This window comes from Ovis canadensis, chromosome 9, assembly GCF_042477335.2.
Source record: "Ovis canadensis isolate MfBH-ARS-UI-01 breed Bighorn chromosome 9, ARS-UI_OviCan_v2, whole genome shotgun sequence".
Taxonomy (NCBI): Eukaryota; Metazoa; Chordata; class Mammalia; order Artiodactyla; family Bovidae; genus Ovis; species Ovis canadensis.
In genome coordinates this window covers 49,989,491-50,014,855 of record NC_091253.1, presented here as the reverse complement: position 1 = coordinate 50,014,855, position 25,365 = coordinate 49,989,491, and the positions used below count along the sequence as shown (strand labels likewise).

Genomic DNA, 25,365 nt, shown 5'->3' with positions numbered 1-25,365 from the left:
CTTTGGGGAGGCATAGAGATTGAGATTGGGGACTAGGGGTTGAAAAGGTAAAATAAGGCTTTACTGATTATAATAACAAAGTACTTGCACATTATTCGTATATCAATTTTAAAAGCCCTCACTCATGGTCTTCTATTGACTACAGCATACAATTTACTTCCCCACCTGCAACCAGCCATCTGTAGAACTTCATTCCCACTCTCACTCCTGAACCTTTCACACCAATTTGCCACACCAGACTATCCCACCCCTCCACAGTCTCCACACCTCTGTCTGTCTTGTCTTTCCCCCTCTGTAAGCCTGGGCTGCTGATTCTCATCCTTCAGAGCTCAGCTCAGCTGTTGCTCACAGTAGAAATAGGTTGCTAGAAGTCTTACTTGGCAGATTTTTCCCAAGGCCCTCTTCTCTCTTTTTTTTTTTTTCCTTTTATGTCTTTATTCATTTTCATACTCCCAGTTCCCGATCAGTGCCTGTGGCCAAGTAAATGCTCAATAAATGGTTCCAAATGCGCTGATGATAGCAACATTTTCTAGCAGGTTGCTTTTTCCTCCAATGTGTCTCAAAGGTCCCACATTTCATTCTGTGTGAATTAACAGACTCCCTTGAGACCAAAACCATAATCACGACATGACCGAGGGCCAAGCCTTCTACTGCTTCTTTCATACAATGGGGATGACAGTATTTCTGAGCTAGCCAAGCCGCATTTACTTTCAATTTTGGTGAAATCAACTGAGAATGTATTGCAATTTATTTTATTCAAGTTCTGTGCCCATAAAGGTCTTCAATTACTTAACTCACAATGCATGCATGCTCAGTCACGTCTGACTCTTTGCGACAACATGGACTGTAGCCTGCCAGGCTCCTCTGACCATAGGATTTTCCAGGCAAAACACTGGGGTGGGTTGACATTCCCTTCTCCTGGGGTTCTTCCTGACCCAAGGATCGAAACTGAGTCTCCTGCACTGCAGGCAGATTCTTTATCATCTGAGCTACCAGGGTTACCTGAAATAGCCCCTATATAAAAAAATGCCTCTTGAGCTCTAACTGGAAGGCTCTGCTAACCCAGACCTTACCTCTTCATTGGCTTGGGTGAGCACTCTCTCTCCAGATTGGAGGATGTGTGTTTCACGTGCATTGCATTATAGGAAGTGTGAGTGTAGTCATTTTCATCGCTGTAGTCAGGACCGAGCAACGTCCGGGCCCATGTTCCCATGTCATAAGGAGGAAGAGTGCCTCCAAATTCAGATGGCAAAAATTCAGGATGTATTAGCTGGTGGAGGCTGTTTAAGTTGTTTCCATGCAGGAAAATCTGGAAAGGAAAATAATAAGCAAGGAAAAAAATCCAAAACATATGATCGAGCATTTAACCTAATACACAGTCTAGCAGTGACAAAGTAGATGCGTTGTTGGTGATCATGGAGTTTAAAGAGGCATTCAATTTTGTGTCTGTGGCTTAGTCTTCATAAAATGTTAATTTATTGCTCAGAAAGGGGGCTGAATTAAGTCTTTAAAAATGAAGTTCATGAATAAATTGGGTATTTTTTGGCCATGGTCCAAATTTACACGTATAGTCATCTCTTAATTATCCCTGCAGATGAAAAGAGTAGGAATGTAGACCCTCCAAACCCCTGATCATGCATGCACACCACATTGCACTGTTCTTTTCCTTAAGCTTCCTCTAGACCCTCCTCAATGTTCCCCATCCCTCCCCGGCCTACATCTAGTGGCAAAGACTTCCTCAATCTGACCCAGTGACACCTGGCCACTTGACTCATATTCCCCAAATTAAATGTTCATTGTGAGATGACTTCTAAATTTTTCTGATTTGTTCATTGATGTCTTTCTCTCCCATAGGAGAGGGCGTCTCTGGTGGCTCAGTCATGAAGAATCTGCTTGCCAGTGCAAGAAACACAGATTCCATCCCTGGGTCTAGAAGATCACTCCAGTAGTCTTGCTGGGGTGATCCCTTGGATAGAGGAGCCTGGTGGGCTACAGTCTATGGGATGGAAAAAGAGCTGGACATGACTGAACAACTCAACAATGAAACAACCCCCATAGGAAGAGGATGCTCAGGAAAGGGACCTTTTTTTTTTTTTTTTTTTTTTTTTTTACCCCTTTTAATACTCTCCTAGCTCCCAGGGTGGTGTGGGCACAAGGAAAACTCTCAGTCACTTCTTAAGCAATGGAATTGGACACTGTGACCTGGGAATTTATTGTGAGATATTTTTGCAACAATTTTCTGTTTCTGTCTGGATTTGCCAATACCCTCCACAAACAAGTTTGCATCTTCAAAGCACATAATGGATGGTGATGTAATTAGTCGTAGGGAAGAAAACACCCCCAAATAATATTTTCAAACAAATCCATAAAGTGGATAAGCCACAAGTCGATAATTACCATTGCTTGTAATTTAGGAATTGACTCCTGAAAGTTTATTCAAAGTGCATCTGTATGATGACATCGATTCCCACACTTCTTCATGTTGCAGGCTCAATGCGCATTAATTGTTCCCAAGTACAGGGCCAATTATACACACACATGTGCACACTTAATCATGAAGAAATGTATGAATAAATGTGATTTTTAAAATACTTACATATAGTATAATAATATATCGTTTAAGTATTACATTACACTGTTACTACAGGCATCTCTTGTCTATTGTGCTTTGCTGCGCTTAACAGATATTATGCTTTTTATAAACCAAAAGTTTGTGGCAACCTTATATCAAGCAAGTCTATTGGTGCCCTTTTTCTAAAGTGTTAGTAAACCTCGTGTCTCTATGTCACATTTTGATAATTCTCTTAATATTTCAAACTCATTCATTATTATTATAATAGTTATGGTGATCTGCGATCAGTGATCTTTGATGTAACTATTACAATTTTTTGTTGTTGGTTTGTATTTTTAATTAAAGTATGAACTTTTTTTTAGACATAATGCTATTTCACACTTAATAGACTACAGTATAGTGTAAATGTAACTTTTTTATACCCTGGGAAACAGAAAAAAAAAATACATGTGATTTGCTCTTTCATGATGCTTGCTTTTTTGCAGTGGTCTGGAACCTAACTCACAACATGTCTGAAGGGTGTATATTATTAGTATAATGTACTATATAAGTATATAATAAATATTTCCTTTTTATAAAATAAAATTTAGGCTACACTCTGCAGCATATGAGACCTTAGTTCCCTGATCAGGGATCAAACCTGTGGCCCCTGCATTGGAAGGCAGAGCCTTACTCCCTACCTTGCCCTGTTGTACTGAATTTTAACTTGTGATGTAACGACATCATTTAAAGAGGAAGGAGACAAGAAGCTAAGTGCTAAAATTCTTCACAAGAATACTGTAGCACTTCAGGAAACAATGCACATTTTCTGACACTGGATGGTTGGGTATGACTGAATTTTAACAAGAATTTTTTTTTTAAGACATTCACATATTCTGGTTTTTGCAGATGTCTCAGTAGAGGAATTATAGTATTTGAAATGTGGAAAAGCTGGAGCTAAACACTGATCCTGGTACCCACGCACCCACCCAAAACATCCAGTTCTCATAGGAAAAGGCGCGTTGTTGAAACTGGCCTTCTCTCTGGGGGTCCTGTGGAGTGAAGGAACTCGGCAGGTAGGAAGCAGAATCCCCATTTGTCAGATTCTGTTCTGCACCCAGAGAACCAGGAAGCTCCTTCCTTCAGAGGCAGAGCACACATGTTGGTTGCCTTGTGGGAGGAAATGCCGTGGCTCCTTCCTGAGTAGAAGATGAGGCCAGTGGGAAGCACGACGCCATGTTGGGAACCGTATAAGGCACTTCTCGGCTCTTATCACCATCGTGAGCCCCAGACAGATCTCAGAATGTCCTAGAATGCCTCTGCCCCCTGAGGCTGGCCAATTCTAGTCCCAGGTTCCATATTCATTTGCAGACAGGAGAATTACCTTGCATCCCATACCCAATGGCAATGTTTCCTAATGATCTGGAAACAGCTGAGCTTTAGGAGTTGGGAACCCTGCAGAGTGTGTATATGTGGCAGGGATCCCCCTCGTTATCATTCCCCTCTGAGTACTCTGAGCTCTTTCCCAGCATGGAGTCCCTGGGACATAGAGGCTTATATGTGAGCTAAGTTGCTTTAGTCGTGTTTGAATCTTTGCGACCCTTTGGACTGTAGCCTGCCAGGTTCCTTTGTCCACAGGATTCTCCACTCAAGAATACTGGAGTGAGTTGCCATGCCCTCTCCCAGGGGATCATCCCAACCCAGGGATTGAACCCATGTCTCTCATGTCACCTGCATTGGCAGACAGATTCTTTATCACTAGCGCCACCTGGGAAGCCCAGCGGCCTGTATAAGGTACTGTAAGACTGACTCTTGTTCCCTTAAGAGGTGGTGTCCCTGAGCTAGGTGATAGCTGAAATCAGAAAGCTTAGAAGGGAAGAGAGCTAAATAGGAAAGAGAAATGAGTGTTCCAGAGTCTCTCCTACAAGAATGACTTTATGCTGTGTGTCTCATAAAATTACCCCAACCACTCTAATGTGGGTGTTAGTTTTTCCATTTTATAAATGAGGAAACAGAGATTCAGAGAGAGGTTAAAGAATGCTTGGTTTCTCAGCTAATCAGAATGCGGGGGGTGGGGGTGGGGTGGGGAGGGGCACAGGGGAAATCTGCTGGAGGATGCTGGCTTCCCAAATGACATCAGCTGATGCAATCAAGATTTTAAAAGCCTTTTTCCTGTGAGCATTATTATTTCTAAAGAAGAATGCATTCCCGGCCTCAAGGGTGATGGAGCTGGCAGCTATGACCCAAGAGTCACGGGGAAAAAGGCAAACCATCAACATTCTTCATAGAGATAACACATTCACAGAACAAAATGTAAGTTCTTAAAATATTCGGTGAACAGGAAGCTGTTTGACCTGGCATCTCCCACAAGCATTTACTGTAAAAGGGGCATCTGGCATTTGCATGCCTTCAATGCTTCCTTTGGTTTGTCACCGGGACGCTAAACTAACCCAGTGCCACTAAATTATTGATTAAATCCAGGCCATTTGCAAAACTCCAGCTGAGGCTCAAAAGCTCAGGGACTGCAGAAAAGCAAAAAAAAAAAAAAAAAAAAAAAAAAACCCACAGTGAAAAATAAAGACAGAGGGAGACTGAGTGGAGGGGCTCTGCAGTTGTCCCTCTGAACCTCCCCTTGTTGGGTTTTGTTTTCATTACCCGTTTCCTGGTCTTGTCTTTAAGGAATGGCTTGATGAGCGTGTATAGGGCATGAATGTACCAGGGCTGGTTGACAAAATGGACTCCTCCAAAGCGGGCAGGAAAGCTGTCCTGGGTGGAAAGAGAGAAACACACAGTGATCAGCACACATCACAGGTTAGATGGACACAGCCGGACCGCCTCCTTGAGGGCCTCCTGCTTCTCAGGAATTGAAACATCAGAGAATGGTGGAAGAGAGAGGAAACACACCTACCTCCCGTTTGTTGAGGTTCCCTCTGTTCCCATCATGTCTCTGTTCCCCTGCAACTCCACAACTAAGATATCATGCATCAGGCCTGTCATTTCTGATTCACAATCATGTGACCCCCGACACTGCACTGGGACACTTGCAGCCTGGATGGTGAAGGGGCTGGGGTTCTCCATGGCATCAGAAAACCCAGGCTTCAGTTCTCACGAGCCCTACAAGAAGGCTCTGTTTACCCTCATTCTCTGCTTTGCTGCCCCAGCCCTCCCCGATGAGGTATCATGACCATAACTAAACCTTCTGGGTGATGGAGGCTGTGTAGGAAGCTGGTGGAAAAGGATTTCAAAGGCTGTTCAGAGTTGGGGCTCCCTGAAGTCCTTCAAAGTCTGACAACGTCCAACATTTGTGGCTTCTTTTTCACCAATTTCAGAACTAGCTCCTTATTTCATCCCGGGACCCACCCTCCCCCAGTAGGTTCCAGGGACAGACACATGCTCACTGATGGGCTAGCAGACTCCCCTAACTGAGGTCCTCTTTTCCTGCAGATGAACACGTGAAGGGTGTATATTATTAGTATAATGTACTATATAAGTATATAATAAATATTTGCTTTTTATAAAATAAAATTTAGTTTTTTAAATATAGGAAATATAAATACTTTTAAAAATGTTTCTAATTTTAGAATCCAGCTCAGGGCATAATCTTAGAAACCAAGAAGCTGCTCTGGGTGCTAATTAGACCCACAGAACAAAGGACCTTGGTCATGAACCCTGAGCTGGTCCCACAGCACCAGGTTCTGTGCTCCTGAGGCAGGGCTTCCGAAGACTGCATTCATTGTGGTTAATGGAATTAAAAAAGAAGGAACATCTAACGTGATTTGAATTGCCAAGCATTATGGCTATCAATTTTACGGCAACAAACATCTTTGTAGAACGTTAGCAAGATGGAGTGAAAGCAGAAGTCTCCTATCTGAGCTAACAGTTCAGGCCACTGGCTGCTCTTTGCAGTGTATGAAATGCCCTGTGTGGATCTTTTTTAGTAACAAGGAAAGAGAGCTATTAACTTTTTTCAGAAGCCTTTGAGTCTATAGGCTCCCTGGGCAATTTCTACACTGAGACCTAGTTTCCAATGTAAGTACATGGAACTGTGCTTAAAGGTTGACCTTTAAAAAAACTTAACAATAATTTTGCCTCTATCTAGACAAACAATAATTTTGCCTCTATCTCTAGACATTTTACGGGCTTCCCAGGTGGCACAAGTAGTAAAAGACCCACCTGCCAGTGCAGGAGACACAAGAGACATGGGTTTGATCCCTGGGTCAGGAAGATCCCCTGGAGGAGGGCACGGCAACCCACTCCAGTATTCTTGCCTGTAGAATCCCATGGACAGAGGAGCCTGGTGGGCTGCAGTCCATTGGGTCGAAAAGATTTAGACATGACTGGAGCAACTTAGCTCGCATATAAGCCTCCAGAGTTGGACACGACTGAAGTGACTTAGCACACATTCAGACATTTTACAGAGTACAAAGTAGTATTTTGAAGCTTAAACTAGACAGTTTCAATAAAAGGTCTTCGTTTTGCGGGTCTTTGTGTATTTTTTGTTTCGTTTATTCTATCTTTTGAAATAATGAAACCACCAAGTAAGGGTGGGAAGACTATTTATACCCATTTGTACATTTGTCAAGATTTCACACTATTTCAAGTGCAAATTCAGAAAGGTAGAAGTTCTTAATAAGATTTTCTTTTCTCTTTTAGGTGCAGCTTGGGATCTAAAAATTCACTGATTTCTTAAAAAGAAAGACCTTTCCCAGAAGTTTTTTCTTTGCAATGAGTGCTAAGTAATAACCTCAGTCTTTTGGAGCCTCTTGAGCTTGTTAATTCAGAACTAAAAATAACTGTAATTCATTGTCTTACATGCTACACGTGGGTTCTGGGGCTGTAGAAGAAGAATGAAAGTAAAGGATTTATCTGTAAACCAGGGTTTTAGAATCTTTTCCAGTTGTGAAAGGAAGCAGAATCCTATGGTCCTTGCCCCCACCCACCATGTCCTCTGCCTGCCTTTTGTTTGTGAAAAACTTCAGTCAAAAAATACATTTAATCAAAGAAGTGAGAAATGCGGAAACAAAGGAAAATAGGTCAAGGACACTAAATAATAATAATATGGTCATTAAACATAGTCAAGGATCTTTAGCTCTTTCTCCAGGGCTGTAGATAATATTCTGAGCCATGTCCTGTGAGCTGTCTTGTAGATACTCCAACATCAGGTGGAGAAGGTAACTACATGATGAGCAGACTGTACCCAGGACAGGAGCTGCCACCATTCCTAGAACTGGCCACAAAGAAATGGAACAAATGGGCCCTGGAACCGAAGATTAACTCTACCTAAAACAACCAAGATGATGCTGGTCAGACCACCCATAACCAATTTGAAGACAACTGTCAGAGCTGATTGCTATTTCTGCATGTAGCCCCCCTCCTTCTGTCCATAAAAGCTCTTGCCCCACTGGCTGCCACTGGTCGGGGTAGGAGAAGTAGGCCTTTGGACAAATGTCTGTCACCCTCCCCTCCATTTGTCAGCATCTGAAATAAAGCAAACTTTCCTTTCTACCAACCTGGCCTGTTTATTGGCTTTTGAGCAGTGAGCAGCCAAACTACACACACTCTTTTGGTAAGAAAACGGCCAGTAAGAAGGTTTTTATTTCTCTTGAGAGTCTATTTATTAAATTTCTAGTTTGGTAAAATGGAAGCAAACCCTGTAAATAATACTGCAGAGTCACTAGGTAAAATCTCAAAGAAAATATTAACCTTTAAAAAAAATCTAGAGAGTCTTAATTTTAGTCTATGGAAACTCAGTTCTCAAAGATAGCAACACTGTCTTCAGAAGAGACTGAAAGAAAAAACAGCTGAGACTTGCCAGTTGTCTGTGGATTCATCCTGGTTTTGAGTCTACAATCTTCAATGTGTAGGATTTTATTGAGGTTGGCTTCTCATTCAGGTTGGCAAAGAAATATGTACAGTAATGCATGTAAAATCCTATGCCTTGATTTTGAGGCTTTCACACAGGCTTGCTTTTCTTCAGGTCCCTTCTATAAAATTCAAATGAAGGCCCCTCTGTACAATAAGTGTGCTCAGTCACTCAGTCGTGTCCAACTCTTTGCAACCCCATGGACTGTCACCCACCAGACTCCTCTGTTCGTGGGATTGTCCAGGCAAGAATACTGGAGTGGGTTGCCATTTCCTCATCCAGGGGATCTTCCCGACTCAGGGATCAAAGCTATGTCTCTTGTGTCTCCTACACTGGCAGGAGTTCTTTACCTGGAGTGGGTTCTTTACCACTAGCACCGCCTGGAAAGCCCATTTGTGTAATAAGGTCAATGTGTAAATGTTCCTAGTATCCTTGAATGAACCTGACTGCGTTATTCGTAATGGGGTGAGTGTGTGTGTGTGTGTGTGTGTGTGTGTGTGTGTGTGTGTGTGTGTGTGTGTATTATGCACAGGGAAAGGTGAGGGGGAAAAAATTAACAAACACAACCATCTTTTATACAATGCCCATCATTGTTACTCACTTTGCCTAATCTCATCAGCAAACCACAGATAAAGGAGAAATAGTCTGTCCCACAAATGTCTCCCAGGATCCCAAGGGATCCACCACCCTCACAGAGGTGCATTTCTTAGGGACTGGAGCAGACTTGTCTCAAGACAGTAAACTTTGATGCTATGACAGTATAACATTTTGTTTTTTGAGTTCTTGGCAACTAAACCCTATGCTCCAAAAACATACTCCAGGTTCAAGAAAATGGCATCAACCATTAGATTCTTGGGGAAAAAGGAGCAGTTTTGGTCCCTTGCTATTAGGGAACTCATGATTTGTGAATTTTAAAATTTGTTTTGCAGGTATGCTTGTCGTCATCCACATAGCATGATTTCCTCTATCTCTGGTTACGCCTTTTAGGTATCTTATAACACCATGAAATTTCTGGTCTCAAACACTTCTAAATCTATGCCTAAGTGTTAGGATAACCCAACTGGCACAGCAAAAACAAAAGAAAATGGGAGTCGTTTTTGTGCATTTCATGCATTTATCAGTAAACATAAAATATTTCACATTATAAATATATTCAAATCATAAAACATCTTTCCCTCGGTTTATTTTAAATTAATTTATTTCCTTATTACAAAAAATTTACCCATTCTAGAAAAGTACAAAATAGATTTTAAAAGCATTGGATATTAAAAATTCCAACATATGGAGGCTGAACAACATGCTTCTGAATAACCAACAAATCACAGAAGAAATCAAAAAAGAAATCAAAATATGCATAGAAATGAATGAAAATGAAAACACAACAACCCAAAACCTGTGGGACACTATAAAAGCAGTGCTAAGAGGAAAGTTCATAGCAATACAGGCATACCTCAAGAAAAAAGAAAACAAGTCAAATAAATAACCTAACTCTACACCTAAAGCAACTAGAAAAGGAAGAAATGGAGAACCCCAGAGTTAGTAGAAGGAAAGAAGTCTTAAAAATTAGGGCAGAAATAAATGCAAAAGAAACAAAAGAGACCATAGCAAAAATCAACAAAGCCAAAAGCTGGCTCTTTGAAAGGATAAATAAAATTGACAAACCATTAGCCAGACTCATCAAGAAACAAAGAGAGAAAAATCAAATAAATAAAATTAGAAATGAAAATGGAGAGATCACAACAGACAACACAGAAATACGAAGAATCATAAGAGACTACTATCAGCAATTATATGCCAATAAAATGGACAACATGGAAGAAATGGACAAATTCTTAGAAAAGTACAACTTTCCAAAACTGAACCAGGAAGAAATAGAAAGTCTTAACAGACCCATCACAAGCACGGAAATTGAAACTGTAATCAGAAATCTTCCAGCAAACAAAAGCCCAGGTCCAGACGGCTTCACAGCTAAATTCTACCAAAAATTTCAAGAAGAGCTAACACCTATCTTACTGAAACTCTTCCAGAAAATTGCAGAGGAAGGTAAACTTCCAAACTCATTCTATGAGGCCACCATCACCCTAATACCAAAACCTGACAAAGATGCCAAAAAAAAGAAAACTACAAGCCAATATCACTGATGAACATAGATGCAAAAATCCTCAACAAGATTCTAGCAATCAGAATCCAACAACACATTAAAAAGATCATATACTATGACCAAGTGGGCTTTATCCCAGGGATGCAAGGATTCTTCAACATCCACAAATCAATCAATGTAATTCACCACATTAACAAATTGAAAAATAAAAGCCATATGATTATCTCAATAGATGCAGAGAAGGCCTTTGACAAAATTCAACATCCATTTATGATAAAAACTCTCCAGAAAGCAGGAATGGAAGGAACATACCTCAACATAATAAAAGCTATATATGATAGACCCAGAGCAAACATTATCCTCAATGGTGAAAAATTGAAAGCATTTCCCCTAAAGTCAGGAACAAGACAAGGGTGCCCACTTTCACCACTGCTATTCAACATAGTTCTGGAAGTTTTGGCCACAGCAATCAGAGCAGAAAAAGAAATGAAAGGAATCCAATTTGGAAAAGAAGACGTAAAACTCTCACTGTTTGCAGATGACATGATCCTCTACATAGAAAATCCTAAAGACTCCACCAGAAAATTACTAGAGCTAATCAATGAATATAGTAAAGTTGCAGGATATAAAATCAACCCACAGAAATCCCTTGCATTCCTATACACGAATAATGAGAAAGTAGAAAAAGAAATTAAGGAAACAATTCCGTTCACCATTGCAACAAAAAGAATAAAATACTTAGGAATATAGCTACCTAAAGAAACTAAAGACCTATATATCGAAAACTATAAAACACTGATGAAAGAAATCAAAGAGGACACTAATAGATGGAGAAATATACCATGTTCATGGATTGGAAGAATCAATATAGTGAAAATGAGTATACTACCCAAGGCAATCTACAGATTCAATGCAATCCCTATTAAGCTACCAGCGGTATTTTTCACAGAACTAGAACAAATAATTTCAAGATTTGTATGGAAATACAAAAAACCTCAAATAGCCAAAGCAATCTTGAGAAAGAAGAATGGAACTGGAGGAATCAACTTGCCTGACTTCAGGCTCTACTACAAAGCCACAGTCATCAAGACAGTATGGTACTGGCACAAAGACAGGCATATAGATCAATGGAACAAAATAGAAAGCCCAGAGATAAATCCACACACCTATGGACACCTTATCTTCAACAAAGGAGGCAAGAATATACAATGGAGTAAAGACAATCTCTTTAACAAGTGGTGCTGGGAAAACTGGTCAACCACTTGTAAAAGAATGAAACTAGATCACTTTCTAACACCATACACAAAAATAAACTCAAAATGGATTAAAGATCTAAACATAAGACCAGAAACTATAAAACTCCTAGAGGAGAACATAGCCAAAACACTCTCCAACATAAATCACAGCAGGATCCTCTATGATCCACCTCCCTGAATACTGGAAATAAAAGCAAAAATAAACAAATGGGACCCAATTAAAATTAAAAGCTTCTGCACAACAAAGGAAACTATAAGTAAGGTTAAAAGACAGCCTTCTGAATGGGAGAAAACAATAGCAAATGAAGCAACTGACAAACAACTAATCTCAAAAATATACAAGCAAATTGTGCAGCTCATCTCCAGAAAATTAAGCGACCCAATCAAAAAATGGGTCAAAGAACTAAATAGACATTTCTCCAAAGAAGACATACGGATGGCTAACAAACACATGAAAAGGTGCTCAACATCACTCATTATCAGAGAAATGCAAATCAAGACCACAATGAGGTACCATTTCACACCAGTCAGAATGGCTGCGATCCAAAAGTCTACAAGCAATAAATGCTGGAGAGGATGTGGAGAAAAGGGAACCCTCTTACACTGTTGGTGGGAATGCAAACTAGTACAGCCACTATGGAGAACAGTGTGGAGATTCCTTAAAAAATTGCAAATAGAACTGCCTTATGACCCAGCAATCCCACTGCTGGGCATACACACCGAGGAAACCAGAATTGAAAGAGACACATGTACCCCAATGTTCATTGCAGCACTGTTTATAATAGCCAGGACATGGAAACAACCTAGATGTCCCTCAGCAGCTGAATGGATAAGAAAGCTGTGGTACATATACACAATGGAGTATTACTCAGCCATTAAAAAGAATACATTTGAATCAGTTCTAATGAGATGGAAGAAACTGGAGCCAATTATACAGAGTGAAGTAAGCCAGAAAGAAAAACACCAATACAGTATACTGACACATATATATGGAATTTAGAAAGATGGTAATGATGACCCTGTATGCGAGACAGCAAAAGAGACACAGATGTATAGAATGGATTTTTGGACTCTGAGGGAGAGGGAGAGGGTGGGATGATTTGGGAGAATGGCATCGAAACATGTATACTATCATGTAGAAACGAAGCACCAGTGTATGTCTGATACAGGATACAGGATGCTTGGGGCTGGTGCACTGGAATGATCCGGAGAGATGATATGGGGTGGGAGGTGGGAGGGGGATTCAGAATTGGGAGCTCGTATACACCCGTGGCAGATCCATGTCAATGTATGGCAAAACCAACACAGTATTGTAAAGTAAAATAAAATAAAGTAAAAATAAAATTTAAAAAAAAAGCATTGGAAAAATTAGAAGATACAAAAAGAAAGAAACACCTACAAAAAGAAGAAACACCTACCACCCCACTGTGAAAGTCATACTGTTACTGTTTTCTAACATTCAGGACAGCCTATGTTATGTTTTAGTAACACACATCCCCTGCTCTTTATCACTGAAAACCATAAAGATGTATTTCTCCCTCACAGGAAATGTCCTTGCTGGGTGGGCAGGAGCTGGCTTGATTTTCTCAGCCCAGGATGCAGCCTTCCTGATTGCAGTCGCTCTGCTCATCACACTGTGGGAAACCACATGGCGATCACAACTTTGCTCTTAAGGCTGGTGGCCAGAAGTGACATGCTTCAGCTGTCACAGGCCCAAACCGTACCTGCGTCCTAGGGAATGAAGAAGTAGAATTCTACCTCTGGCTGGTAAAGACCACAAGCATTGATGAACAGCACTAATGATTACCCAAGCTCTCCTTCCCTTCCCCTCAGTTCCTTCGTTATTTATTTATTTATTACTTATTTGGCCGCACCAGGTCTCAGCGGCAGCATGTGGGATCTTCAATCTTCATCTGCATGCAGAATCTTTAGTTGCGACAAGTGACATCAAGTTCCCTGACCAGGGATCAAACTCGGGCCCCCTGAATTGGGAGTGTGGAGTCTTAGCCCCTGGACCACCAGGGAAGTCCCCTTCTTTCTTTCTAAATGGGATAATATTTTTTTACATTGGACTTAATTGATGGCCTACTTGATGCTTGTGAAATAATATCAGATAATCAGTATCAAATAATAAAAATTAGAGTTTACAAAGGAAGATAAGGTAAGTAAGCGTTAGGGGAAAACAGAAAATTGCCTTTCTTTAGTGTCTTTAATTTTTCACTCAAAATCAGTTTAGACCTTGCACCTCTTCAATTTGACACATACATGTGATTGTATGCCTACAGGACAAACTGGATTATATTCCTTAAAGCACTTGGCAGAAATCGTCATTGTCACGGCTTTCTAGGATTTTGACTCCTTTTCCCGCTTTCTCCGCCTAAGCTCTAGTTACACCCTAAGTTGCTGAGGTCAGGTTTGTGTTCCTTGGTGTCCTTTTTTAATATTTACAGTCATACCTCTCTAACATTTCTCTTCAGAATTGTAGTGACACAAGAGGTAGCTTGGAGTGCTAACATCACTATAATCAATCCTTTCTCTAGCCCTCAAGTCACACAAATACATGTTCACACTGGACAAAGTAGCAAGCATATCTTTCAAACCAGTCCCCAAGGCATTCTAACTCCACATTCAAAGAGTGCTACCTCGAAATTCCTCTTAAATGGAACACTGATTCAATGAATGAAAATCTGAGGTCAGGATTCCCTCTTTGCTTTTAGAAAATTCAGAGAAGGCTATTCTCATCCATCTGCCTTATTTCCCTTTATCAGATAAATAGCATCACCTTTGAGTGTTATTAAAATAAGTATCTGACACCAGGGAGAGTAGAAAGTAGAGTAACACTGACTTGAAGGAAGCAAGAGCCAGTGACCAAGAAAGTGATGGGGTAATAAGAAATTGGTTTGAACATGTAGGAAAAAAAGGTTTTTAAGAATTTGGGAAAGTTAGTTGAGTGGGATAAATTCAACTAGGAAAGAGGAGACAGAGGAGCTTCTACTGTACATTCTATTGTTTGTAAATGTAACAGTGGATTAAGTATTAGAGATGTGTTTGTTTTTATTGTGGAAAATAAGAGGGTAAATCAGAGTCACAGCAACATGGGCAAGGCATGACTTTTTCAATGAAGTGCCAGGTATGTGGGCCAAAGGAAGATAAGGTAGGTAAGTGTTAGTCACTGAGTCATGTCTGACTCTTTGTGATACCATTGACTGTAGCCTGCCAGGCTCCTCTCTCCATGGAATTCTCCAAGCAAGATTACTGGAGTGGGTTGCCGTGCCCTCCTCCAGGGGATCTTCCTGATCCAGAATGTGGGCCAGGGGAACAACCAGTGAACTCAGGACTGAGGCTAACTAAAGGATCAAGGTCAACTCCCTGGAAGGAATTCCCAGGGAGACAATAACTGATAATGCCCTGTTTGATGGATTAAAGGGTAACAAAAGAGATCCTTGTGGTGATGAAAATGTTCTATCACTGGACTGTGTCCTTGTCAATATACTGGTTGCTCTATAGCTCTGTAGTTCTGCAAGATGTTGCCAGTGGGGAAAACTAAATGAAGGTTATATGGGATGTCTCTGTTTTATCTCTTAGAATTGCATGTAGGTCTACAATTACTTCAAAACAAAAATTGTCAATGTGATTACTGTGAATATTTCAAACTCTCCCAAATAGTAGTTGCCATTTTCTTAAGCATAGTAGAAACATTGCTAAGGCTGATCTTTTCTGCCTTATGTGAAATGTTAAACAAAAAATGCAAGAGTTGGACCATAAAGAAGGAGGAGTGCTGAAGAACTGACGCTTTTGAATTGTGGTGTTGGAGAAGACTCTTGAGAGTCCCTTGAATTGTAAAGCGATCAGACCAGTCAATCCTAAAGGAAATCTCAACCTTGACTATTCATTGGAAGGACTGATGCTGAAGCTGAAGCTCCAATACTGTGGTCTCTGATGAGAAGAATAGACTCATTCGAAAAGACCCTGATGCTGGGAAAGAGTGAAGGCAAAAGGAGAAGGAGGATGAGATGGTTAGATAGCATCACTGAGTCAAGGGACACAAGTGAGCAAATTCCAGAAGAAAGTGAAGGACAGAGGAGCCTGGCATGCTGCAGTTGATGGGGTTGCAAAGAATCCAACACAACTGAGCAACTGAAAAACAACTATACAGAAGCACATTCTAAGAAGCTCTTCTTAATTTTCTCTGGGAGTCTTGGACAGCATTAAGTGATTCTTGCAATCCATTAGAAATACCCTTCATGTTTAAATGGACACTTTATTTTCACACTGGCACTCTTCAAGCATCATTCAGATGCCTTTTCTCGTGTTTGATCAGGATTGAGGAGCAACATTGTAGAGGCAAACTGTTTCCTCTCTATTTTTTTGACATTCAGATACAGATGTTACAGGTGGTAGTTGGCTGAGTTTCCTGCTGGGTGATGAAGTACTTGCTCCTGTGACTGGCTAAAATTTGAAATGCCTGCAGGCTAACATACTTCCAACAGGGTTTAAGACATGCCTGACCTCAACATCATGGTGCCCTGAGAGGCTTGGGGAGCTCTGCTCACTCTGTCTGCCCTTTCTCCCATCCTCCTCCTTCTACTGCTCTTATGTGGAAATTGGAATAGGACCACTCAAATTCACAAATACCCTCCCAACATCTATTAAAATTCCTCTGAAACCCAAAGGCAAAGAAGAAAAGAGAGATGATGAGCATGTGAGCTGTCTTTTAGAGTGTCTGCCTCTTCCTCTTTGGTAGCTCTGAGCATCTCCTTTCATTCATAAAGCTGCATGTATGTGGGTCTGCAAGCACCACGAAGAAACGAGCATGGAGTTAGGATTTATCTCTTCAGTGCGTGCATGTCCTACTAATGATGCCCATTTCCCACATCAAAGCAGACAGATAAAAACATTTTGAGCAACATAAATCGGCTTCACTGATGCAAGAGAGCCTTCTAAAAATGCTATATTTCATGGTGATGGTTTTCTATTATACCACGTGGTACTCATTAGTGTGAAAGTCACATATCCACCTATTTGCAAGGAAATGGAGAACTCATGCCATAGCAGCTACACACCAAATGCTTTACATACATCAGTTGCAAGTAGGAGAGAGAACAGACCGTGCTTATTGAGGAAGCCGCTGAGCAATAGCTCCCACTGACTATGAACTATGAATTTTCTTTGAATATATGTTTCTGGAGACGGAAATTGCAACGCACTCCAGTATTCTTGCCTGGAAAATTCCATGGACAGTCCATGGGGGTTGCAAAAGAGTCGGACATGACTTAGCAACTAAACAACAGAAACCAAAATTGTTCCTGGAAGGTGTCATTGATTTCTGAGAAGCTGTACCAACTCAGTGTTCTTTTGGGGGTAGGAAGGGCTTGGGCTCTTTATGCAGGCTCAGAGCAGAACATGCCAGAGGTTGAGATTCTTTCTCTGCAGATCCTAGAACCATTATAATCTTGTGGCAATTATTCTAAACAGAAAAGGTAAAATTGGCCTCTGTCACACCAGCCCAGATCAGCAGATCAAGCTCAGAAACTTCCCTGGCTACAACCGATGCCTTGTTCCTTGCTGTTCTTTTCAATTCGATCCTGCTCAACAGTTCACCGGCAGACACTGAGCTCCTCTTATGAGTGAAATGCAAGGGTACAGGAATATAGACCTACTCCTGTCTCTAACTCATCTATTGTCCTCTGGGAGAGACAGGGAAATAGAGACACTTCGTGTGAGGGAAAGACGCAGAACTCAGAGGTTAGCTTCTGTGGTTTATGGTAGTTTCCTGTGTCTGTGTGCTCAATCACTCAGTTGTGTCCAACTCTCTGTGACCTTATGGACTGTAGCCCACCAGGCTCCTCTGTCCATGGGATTGGCCAGGCAAGAATACTGGAGTGGGTTGCCGTTTCCTGCCTCAGGGGATCTTCCTAACCCAGGGATCGAACGTGAGTCTGCTGCTTTGGCAGGTTGATTCTTTGCCCTAATGCCACCTGGGAAGCCCTATCATAGTTTCCTGGAACAGAGCTAATAGACAGCATAGAAAGCCAGGCGGAGATCAGGGAAGGCTGAAAATCCTGCAGAAGCCAACTAAGAAAGCTTTCTATAAAGAGCTAACCAAAGATTTGGTGATTAATAAATGTATGTGACTGTGTTTGAGAGTCTTCAAGGGTTTATTTGCCACCAGAAATCCCTACGTTTTTCCTAGCCCCACTGTTTCCTAAGAATGAGCTTGAATAGATAATCTCTATTTCAAGAATTTAAAAAATAATAATAATTTAAAGGAACGAAAGGAGGGAGAAAGGAAGAAAGGGAATTAGATTAAAAATTATTTATCTCGTGGTATGTGCCTATCAAATTTTTGCCAAGACAACAGAAAATGTGACTAAAATTTAAAGAGCGTTCAAGAGGGAGGGGATATACATATGTCATTGTGGCTGACTCATGTTCTTGTATGGCAGAAACCAACATAACATTGTAAAGCAATCTTCTTCCAATTAAAAAATAAATTAAAAAATAGCGAGTATGATATGAGATAAGATATATTAAAATTTCCTGGTGGATACTAAGTGCTCAATTTTTAGCTATTAAAGTACCTTTATTGATGTTAATGTTTTCTCTTAAATTACAATATATCTATTGACTTTAATATCTTAGTGCACTTACTTATTACAAGTGTAGTTACAGATCAAAGATATTTGTGTCATTAAAAGTAGAACATCTGCCAAAAGTTTACCCTAATTTCTACCTCACACGTGGTAGACAAGTTTTTAGAAAATCAACTGTATGGTTTTTTTTTTTACTTTGTACTTAATAGAGCTCCAAATAGGAGGACTGCATTCTTCCGGGGTTCTGGCAGTCTCATTGCTGGCCAGGCAAGGTGTCCAAGGAGGTGACTGTCCTCAAGGGGGTGACCGCTGGGAGGAGAGAAGGGGCAGACAGCATACCCATCCAGCCTGGCCAGTCTGCATCAGCAGAGCTGAGCTCAACCAAGTTAGTTAGTCAGTTCAGTCACTCAGTCGTGTCCAGCTCTTTGGGACCCTGTGGATTGCAGCATGCCAGGCTTGCCTGGCCATCACCAACTCCCAGAGCTTACTGAAACTCATGTCCATTGAGTCGGTGATGCCATCCAGCCATCTCATCCTCTGTCGTCTCCTTCTCCTCCTGCCTTCAGTCTTTCCCAGCATCAGGGTCTTTTCCAATCAGTCAGTTCATCACATCAGGTGGCCAAAGTACTGGAACTTCAGCATCAGCATCAGTGTTTTCAATAAATATTCAGGACTGATTTCCTTTAGGATTGACTCATTGGATCTTCTTGCAGGCCAAGGGACTCTCAAGAGTCTTCTCCCACACCACAGTTCAAAAGCATCAATTCTTCAGCTTTCAGCTTTCTTTATAGTCCAACTCTCACATTCATACATGACTACTGGAAAAACTGTAGCTTTGACTAGACGGACCTTTGTCGGTAAAATCAAGTCTCTGCTCTTTAATATGCTGTTTAGGCTGGTCATAGCTTTTGTTCCAAGCAGCAAGCATCTTTTAATTTCATGGCTGCAGTTACCATCTGCAGTGATTTTGGAGCCCCAAAGAATCAAGTCTGTCACTGACTCCATTGTTTCCTCATCTATTTGCCATGAAGTGATGGGACCAGATCCCATATTCTTGTTTTTTGAATAATGAGTTTTAAGCCAACCTTTTTCACTCTCCTCTTTCACTTTCATCAAGAGGTTGTTTAGTATTTCTCCCCTTTCTGCTATAAGGATGGTGTCATTTCTCCCATCAGGAAGCTTCCATAAGCCTCTCATCCTTTTCCATCAGAGGGCCGACAGAATGAAAACCACAATCCCAGAAAACTAATCAGACTGATCACATGGACCACAGCCTTGTCTAACTCAATGAAACTATGAGCCATGCCGTGTAGGGCCACCCAAGACAGACAGGTCATGGCAGAGAGTTCTGACAAAATGTGGTCCACTGGAGAAGGGAATGGCAAACCACTTCAGTATTCTTGTCTTGAGAACCGCATGAAAAGTATGAAAGACGCTCGGAGGGCTCAAACACAACCTTGTGCACACCAGTGACTGAGCCAGACCTGTCTTAGAGTGTGTGAGTGTCTCTTGCGGCAGCAAGGGTCAGCAGTGGCCTGCCGCAGGGACAGGCGCTCTGGCTGCAGCAGACCTGGGGGGCCTGGCATGTGGTGTAAGTCCTCTTGGAGGAGGTTGCCATCAGCCCCACCACTGAGCTGCTGAGCAGACAACCCACAAACTGGAGAACAATTATACTAAAGAATTTCTCGCACTGTTACGAAAGTTCTAGGACCCACAACAGATTTTCCAACCTGGGGATCCAGCAAAGGGACTGAAAATCCCCAGGGAATTTAACCTTGGAGGCCAGTGGGATTTGCTTGCAGAGCTTCCACAGGACTGGGGAAACAGTCTCTTGCAGGGCACAAACAAAACCTTCTGTGCACCAGGACCCAGGAGAAAGAAGTAACCCCACAAGAGACAGACCCAGACTTGCCTGTGAGTGTCCAGGAGTCTCCAGTGGAGGTGTGGGTTGACAGTGGCCTGATGCAGGGTCATGGGCACTGAATACAACAGTGCTGGCATAAGCCCTTTTGAAGGAGGTGCCATTACCCCAGGTAGTTTGGCCTCAGGTCCTGCCCATCAAACAGACAATTGGATTAAAGATTTACTGAGTATGGTCCCACCAATCAGAACAAGATCCAGATTCACCCACAGCCAGTCCCTCCCATCAGGAAGCTTCCATAAGCCTCTTATCCTTATCCCTCAGAGGGCAGACAGAATGAAAACTGCAATCACAGTAAACTAACCAAACTGATCACATGAATCACAGCCTTGACTAACTCAATGAAACTGAGCCATGTCTTGTAGGGCCAGCCAAGACAGAGAGGTCGTGGTGGAGAGTTCTGACAAAGCATGGTCCCCTGGAGAAGGGAATGGCAAATCACTTCAGTATTCTTGCCTTGAGCATCCCATGGACAGTAGGAAAAGGGAAAAAGATATGATACTGAAAGATGAACTCCCCAGGTCGGTAGGTGCCCAGTATGCTACTGGAGAAGAGTAGAGAAACAGCTCCAGAAAGAATGAAGACAGCTCAACCAAAGGAAACTTAATTCGCCATAAAAATCACTACTGCTCCTCTAACCACAGCGACCTTTAAAAGGGCTTATATTTGACTATTAAACAGCAAATACATTGTGATAAGTACCCAATACTTCATCTTCACGTTTCCCTCGGGGCCTTTATGTGGTAAATAGATGATACTGACTCATTATTTTAAAGCCAGTTTATGAAGAAATCTAGATTGTTTGAATAACTGATTTGTCCAAGAAATCAACGCCAGAAGGTATGGTGTTATTCACCCTTCAGTCCTGAGACTCACAAAACTATGAAGTCTCTTAAAGAAAGCAGCATGGCGGAAGGAACACAGAGGTCATTCAAAGCAAATCTTTTGGCAAATTTTCAACTTTTAACCACACAAATAAATTTGGTCTGTAACCAAGCTTGTAATAAGTGTAACAAGATATTAAAGTCTTAATAGATAAATTCTAATTTAAGGGAAAACATTAAAATCAACAAAGGTAATGTAATAGCTAAAAATTGAGCACTTAGTATCTGCCGGGAAATTTTATACATGTTATCTCATATCATACTCTTTACAATCTTATGTAAATATAGTATTAATATATGTATCTATATTATCCCAGTTTTACAGATGAGGAAGCATAGTCTTAGAGTAGTTAAAAACTTGCCCAAGTTGACACATCGAGTGAGAGACTGAATGAATATGAATCCAGAACTGTCAATTCCTATACTTGAAGCTTGTATCTCCCACTGTATTTTAACATAAACTATGTGTCAGCAAAATTTGGACTGGTGGTAATCTTCATAGGGGTCTTAAAGCTGCATAAGCTCACTAATTGAAATAAAACAAACACTTCAAAGTATAAACTTCAAATCCTAGTTAAAATTCCTTAATCTTGCCTTAGCTGTGAGCACTTCACATGATCTTTGCAAGAGGACAGTTCTCATGGTCTGAAAGCACTGTCATGTAAAGAGTTACAGTTGTCATTAGAACAAAATGAACAAGCATTTCTAATGAGCACTCTGAAAGTTTTAAAGCTAAACTGGACTGGTCCTGCCTTATTAGGGAGCATTGTACTAGCACAGTTATAATTTTAACACAGTCTCATTCTGTAGGAGTCAGCTGGAAATTTTCTTGTGTTTGAACACACTTGATTTTCTAAGCACTAAGTACACAGCACTTTTCCATATCAAAAACTACCAACAACTCATCTCAGAAATAAACAGCAGGGAGGATTCTATTAGGACAAAGCCACAACATTTGTTTGTGGTATGCTCCTTCCTCCTTGTGATGGAATTGGTGGAGCTCATCAGTACCCTGATCTCCTCCATCTGGGAGCTTGGCTAAACTACATTTCCCAGCCCTACCTGTTACAAGATGAAGCATATGACTAAGTTCTGGAGACTAGACTGTAGGTAGAAGTAAGATTCACCACTTTCAGACTCAAATTATATGTGACTCTTCCATGTTCTTTTTCTCTCTTGCATGTGACTGGAAATGAAGGACTCTGACACCCTTCAGACTGGGGAGCCCCAGAATGCTCAAAGCCCCAACCCATGTGCTCCTTGTGCGAGCAGAACCCATGCTCAGGAAAGCTGCCTTACCAGGAACAGCAGGTAAAATCTAAACTTTCATTCTCTTAGTAAAACCAAGTGCACCTATGTTTGTCTGAGGTTAGGAGAGAGCAGAATCTTTTCTTTAAATGGGACCATGTTAAGCCCTGATTTGGTGTCATCTTGAGAGCAGGGCACCAATGATGTCAGAACCCATGGAGATAACAAGTAGATCATTGTGGCCTGAATGAGTCAGGTGGGACCTGAACAAAGCCTAAGTCTCATTTCACACACTCAGAGAGGACTGCTTTTTACTGCCTGTATATGATGGCCACTTTGCTCAGTAAACAAACAAAAAACAAACCTTGAATGTGGAGGGTAAATCATTGATCTGGGGGAATTTTCTTTTCTTTTATTTGAAAAACTAGCTCATACACTTCTTTTTTAAGCTCAGCTGTCTGCCACGCGGAATGGGCCTTATTTCATCCTGTAGCCACTTACTCCACTATCTGAAGGAAATTCTCACTAAATCCTACCACAGCTGCAAATGGTGCCGTGAAATTCAGCATTCAATTTAAGCATCTCTAGAGATCATGTATTCACATTTTTATGATTCATAAAGACATCCGCAAAAGAGTTTTGGCAGTTATACAGACTTTACAAGAGTTTTATACACTTGTTTATATGTTGTGTTAGCCTGAATGCTGTTTTAAGAGCACAACTTAAAAATCACAATCAGATCTCTAGGAAATGTAACCATTATAAAAAATTGAGTGATTTTTACCATGGACGAAGCAGCTTACAGGGACAGGTTTTTTTTTTTAAGTCTTAACTGAATTTGTTACAACATTGCGTCTGTTTTATGTTTTGGTTTTTTGGCCCTGATCCCAAGACATGTGGGATCTTATTTCCGTGATCAAGGATTGAACTTTCATGCCCTGCATTGGAAGGCAAAGTCTTAACCACTGGACTACCAGGGAAGTCCCAAGGATAGTTTAAAAAAAAAAAAAAGATCCCAGAGAAAATAACATCTCACTAATAGGACCTGTTAGATTTTAAATTCTACAACTCATGCTTTTAACTCAACTGTGAGAATCTTTAGGAATTTAAGGGCCAAGTGAGAGAGGATTATTACTGATAAAATTAGATATTTCCTACCTCCATCATTATAAAATACCCTGGGGGAAATGGCTTTCCTGTTTTTTTATTAGTAACACAAATTCTTACAAGGATTTTATAGTTTATACCAGTAAAAACCACTATATTTATTGAAAATTACACCAATAACATATTCTATTTCAGATTAGAGGCTTCCAGAGGCTCCTATTATCTTCAAGAAAATTCTTTTAATGATATCATACACACACACATACATACACAGCTGCAGGATGTGGGATCATCAGGGATCATCGGACCATTATGGAGCGTCTCAGTCAGCCCCAAAAGGATGAAATAGTTGTGTTTTTTGTTTGTTTGTTTTGGCTATGCTCCATAGCACTGTGGGATTTTAGTCCCCTGACCAGGGATCAGACCTGCACCCCCTATATTGGAAACACAGAGTCTTAACCATGGGCTGTCAGGGAAGTCCTAGAATGTGTCTTTTTGTATCAGCACCATTCAAATTTGCTGTCCTCATCACAGGCCCTCCTTGGAGCTCTGACTTAAGAAATGAGAATCCTCTATTTGAGGAAAAAGACTCCAGGGATCTTATTCAGTATGTTATAATGATATCCTTCTTTGTACTTAATTTTATGTTAACATTTTATCCATTAACTCTAGTTCTGTAATTGAATATTAAATCAGGATAAAAGTTCTTATTTTGTTCTCTCTCGACTCTTACATACACACACACAGGCCACAGACTCCAGCACGTAATTGATATTCGTCTATCTTTTAGCTTTTCTTTTTCTTGCTTATTATTGAGACCTCCCAAATTTAGGATTAAATGAATTCAAATTCACACCAAAAAAAATCCAAAGTCAGCGTTTTCAGCAAGTGAGTCTGCTGTGACTTATGCAGGTGTTAACTCAGCAGTGAGAGTTAATCCCCACTACCTTCTGCAACCGGCAGATCCATCATTAAAGAATCATTCCTCTCCCATAGCGCTGATCTGCTGAAATGAAGACACCACTGTCAGGGTAACACTCCAATTATTTTTCTCCCGTTACTTCCCTGGAGCAGATCTGGAGCTGTTAGGGGTGCACGTTTATGCTGGGGGTATAGGTAGAGGTGGGAGTGGGGCTGAGGAGGAGAGAGGGAGAGTGTCACTGACAGAGGATAATGGTAGGGCTGAGAAGCCAGCCTGCCCAGGAGGTGAAGAGCATCAGCTTTCCCAGCATCAGCACCAGCTCTGACCCTCTGATGGTGTTGCTGAAAGGGACGTATTTCTGTACACCTTTGAGAACACAACATTTTAAGCACAGCGTGGTGGATGGAAAATTGGTGGTCGGGGAGCTCTAGTTCTAAAGCTACACAGGGTGTAATTTTGGGCAAGGTACTTAACCTCTCTTGGCCCAGTTGGCTGCTGGTGAAATTCTGCAGGTGCTTGTGAGGCTTCACTGGATTCGTGCAGTTCATCCATTGTGTCTGGCACCCGGAATAAGCCCTGAGTGTCCTGGCAGGCTACAATCCATGGTGTCACAAAGAGTCGGACATGACTGAAGCCACCTAGCATGCACGCACGTCCCCCTTTCGAGTCTGCACTTCTGAGTTCCCCTCTGGTGACAGAATGCGGGGGCATGCCCAGGCAACGAGGCTGCTTCTGTAGCCAGGTCTGTCTTTCCTTCACATCCTGCTTTTCCCAGCTTATTCCATGATATCTCACATGTGGATTGTGTGTGTCCTGCTCTGTTTATCTCAGAGTAGATCCATCACTGCCGCCCCCATCTCCAGCTAGAGTGCACCAGGGACAGCCTCCCAGGTTTGTTTTCAGCCAATAAGAGTTCTGA

At 41.3% G+C, this 25,365-nt stretch overlaps 1 protein-coding gene across 1 annotated transcript in view; it reads right to left on the bottom strand.

Moving 5' to 3' along the window:
- Positions 1–25,365, bottom strand: part of CLVS1 (clavesin 1) — a 150,105-nt gene that overhangs the window by 26,989 nt on the left and 97,751 nt on the right. Inside the window, exons 3-4 of the mRNA XM_069600093.1 lie at positions 5,207–5,317; positions 1,074–1,309 (exon numbers count right to left, since the gene is read on the bottom strand). Coding sequence (XP_069456194.1) covers positions 1,074–1,309; positions 5,207–5,317 — 347 coding nt within the window. The remainder of the gene's footprint in view (positions 1–1,073; positions 1,310–5,206; positions 5,318–25,365) is intronic.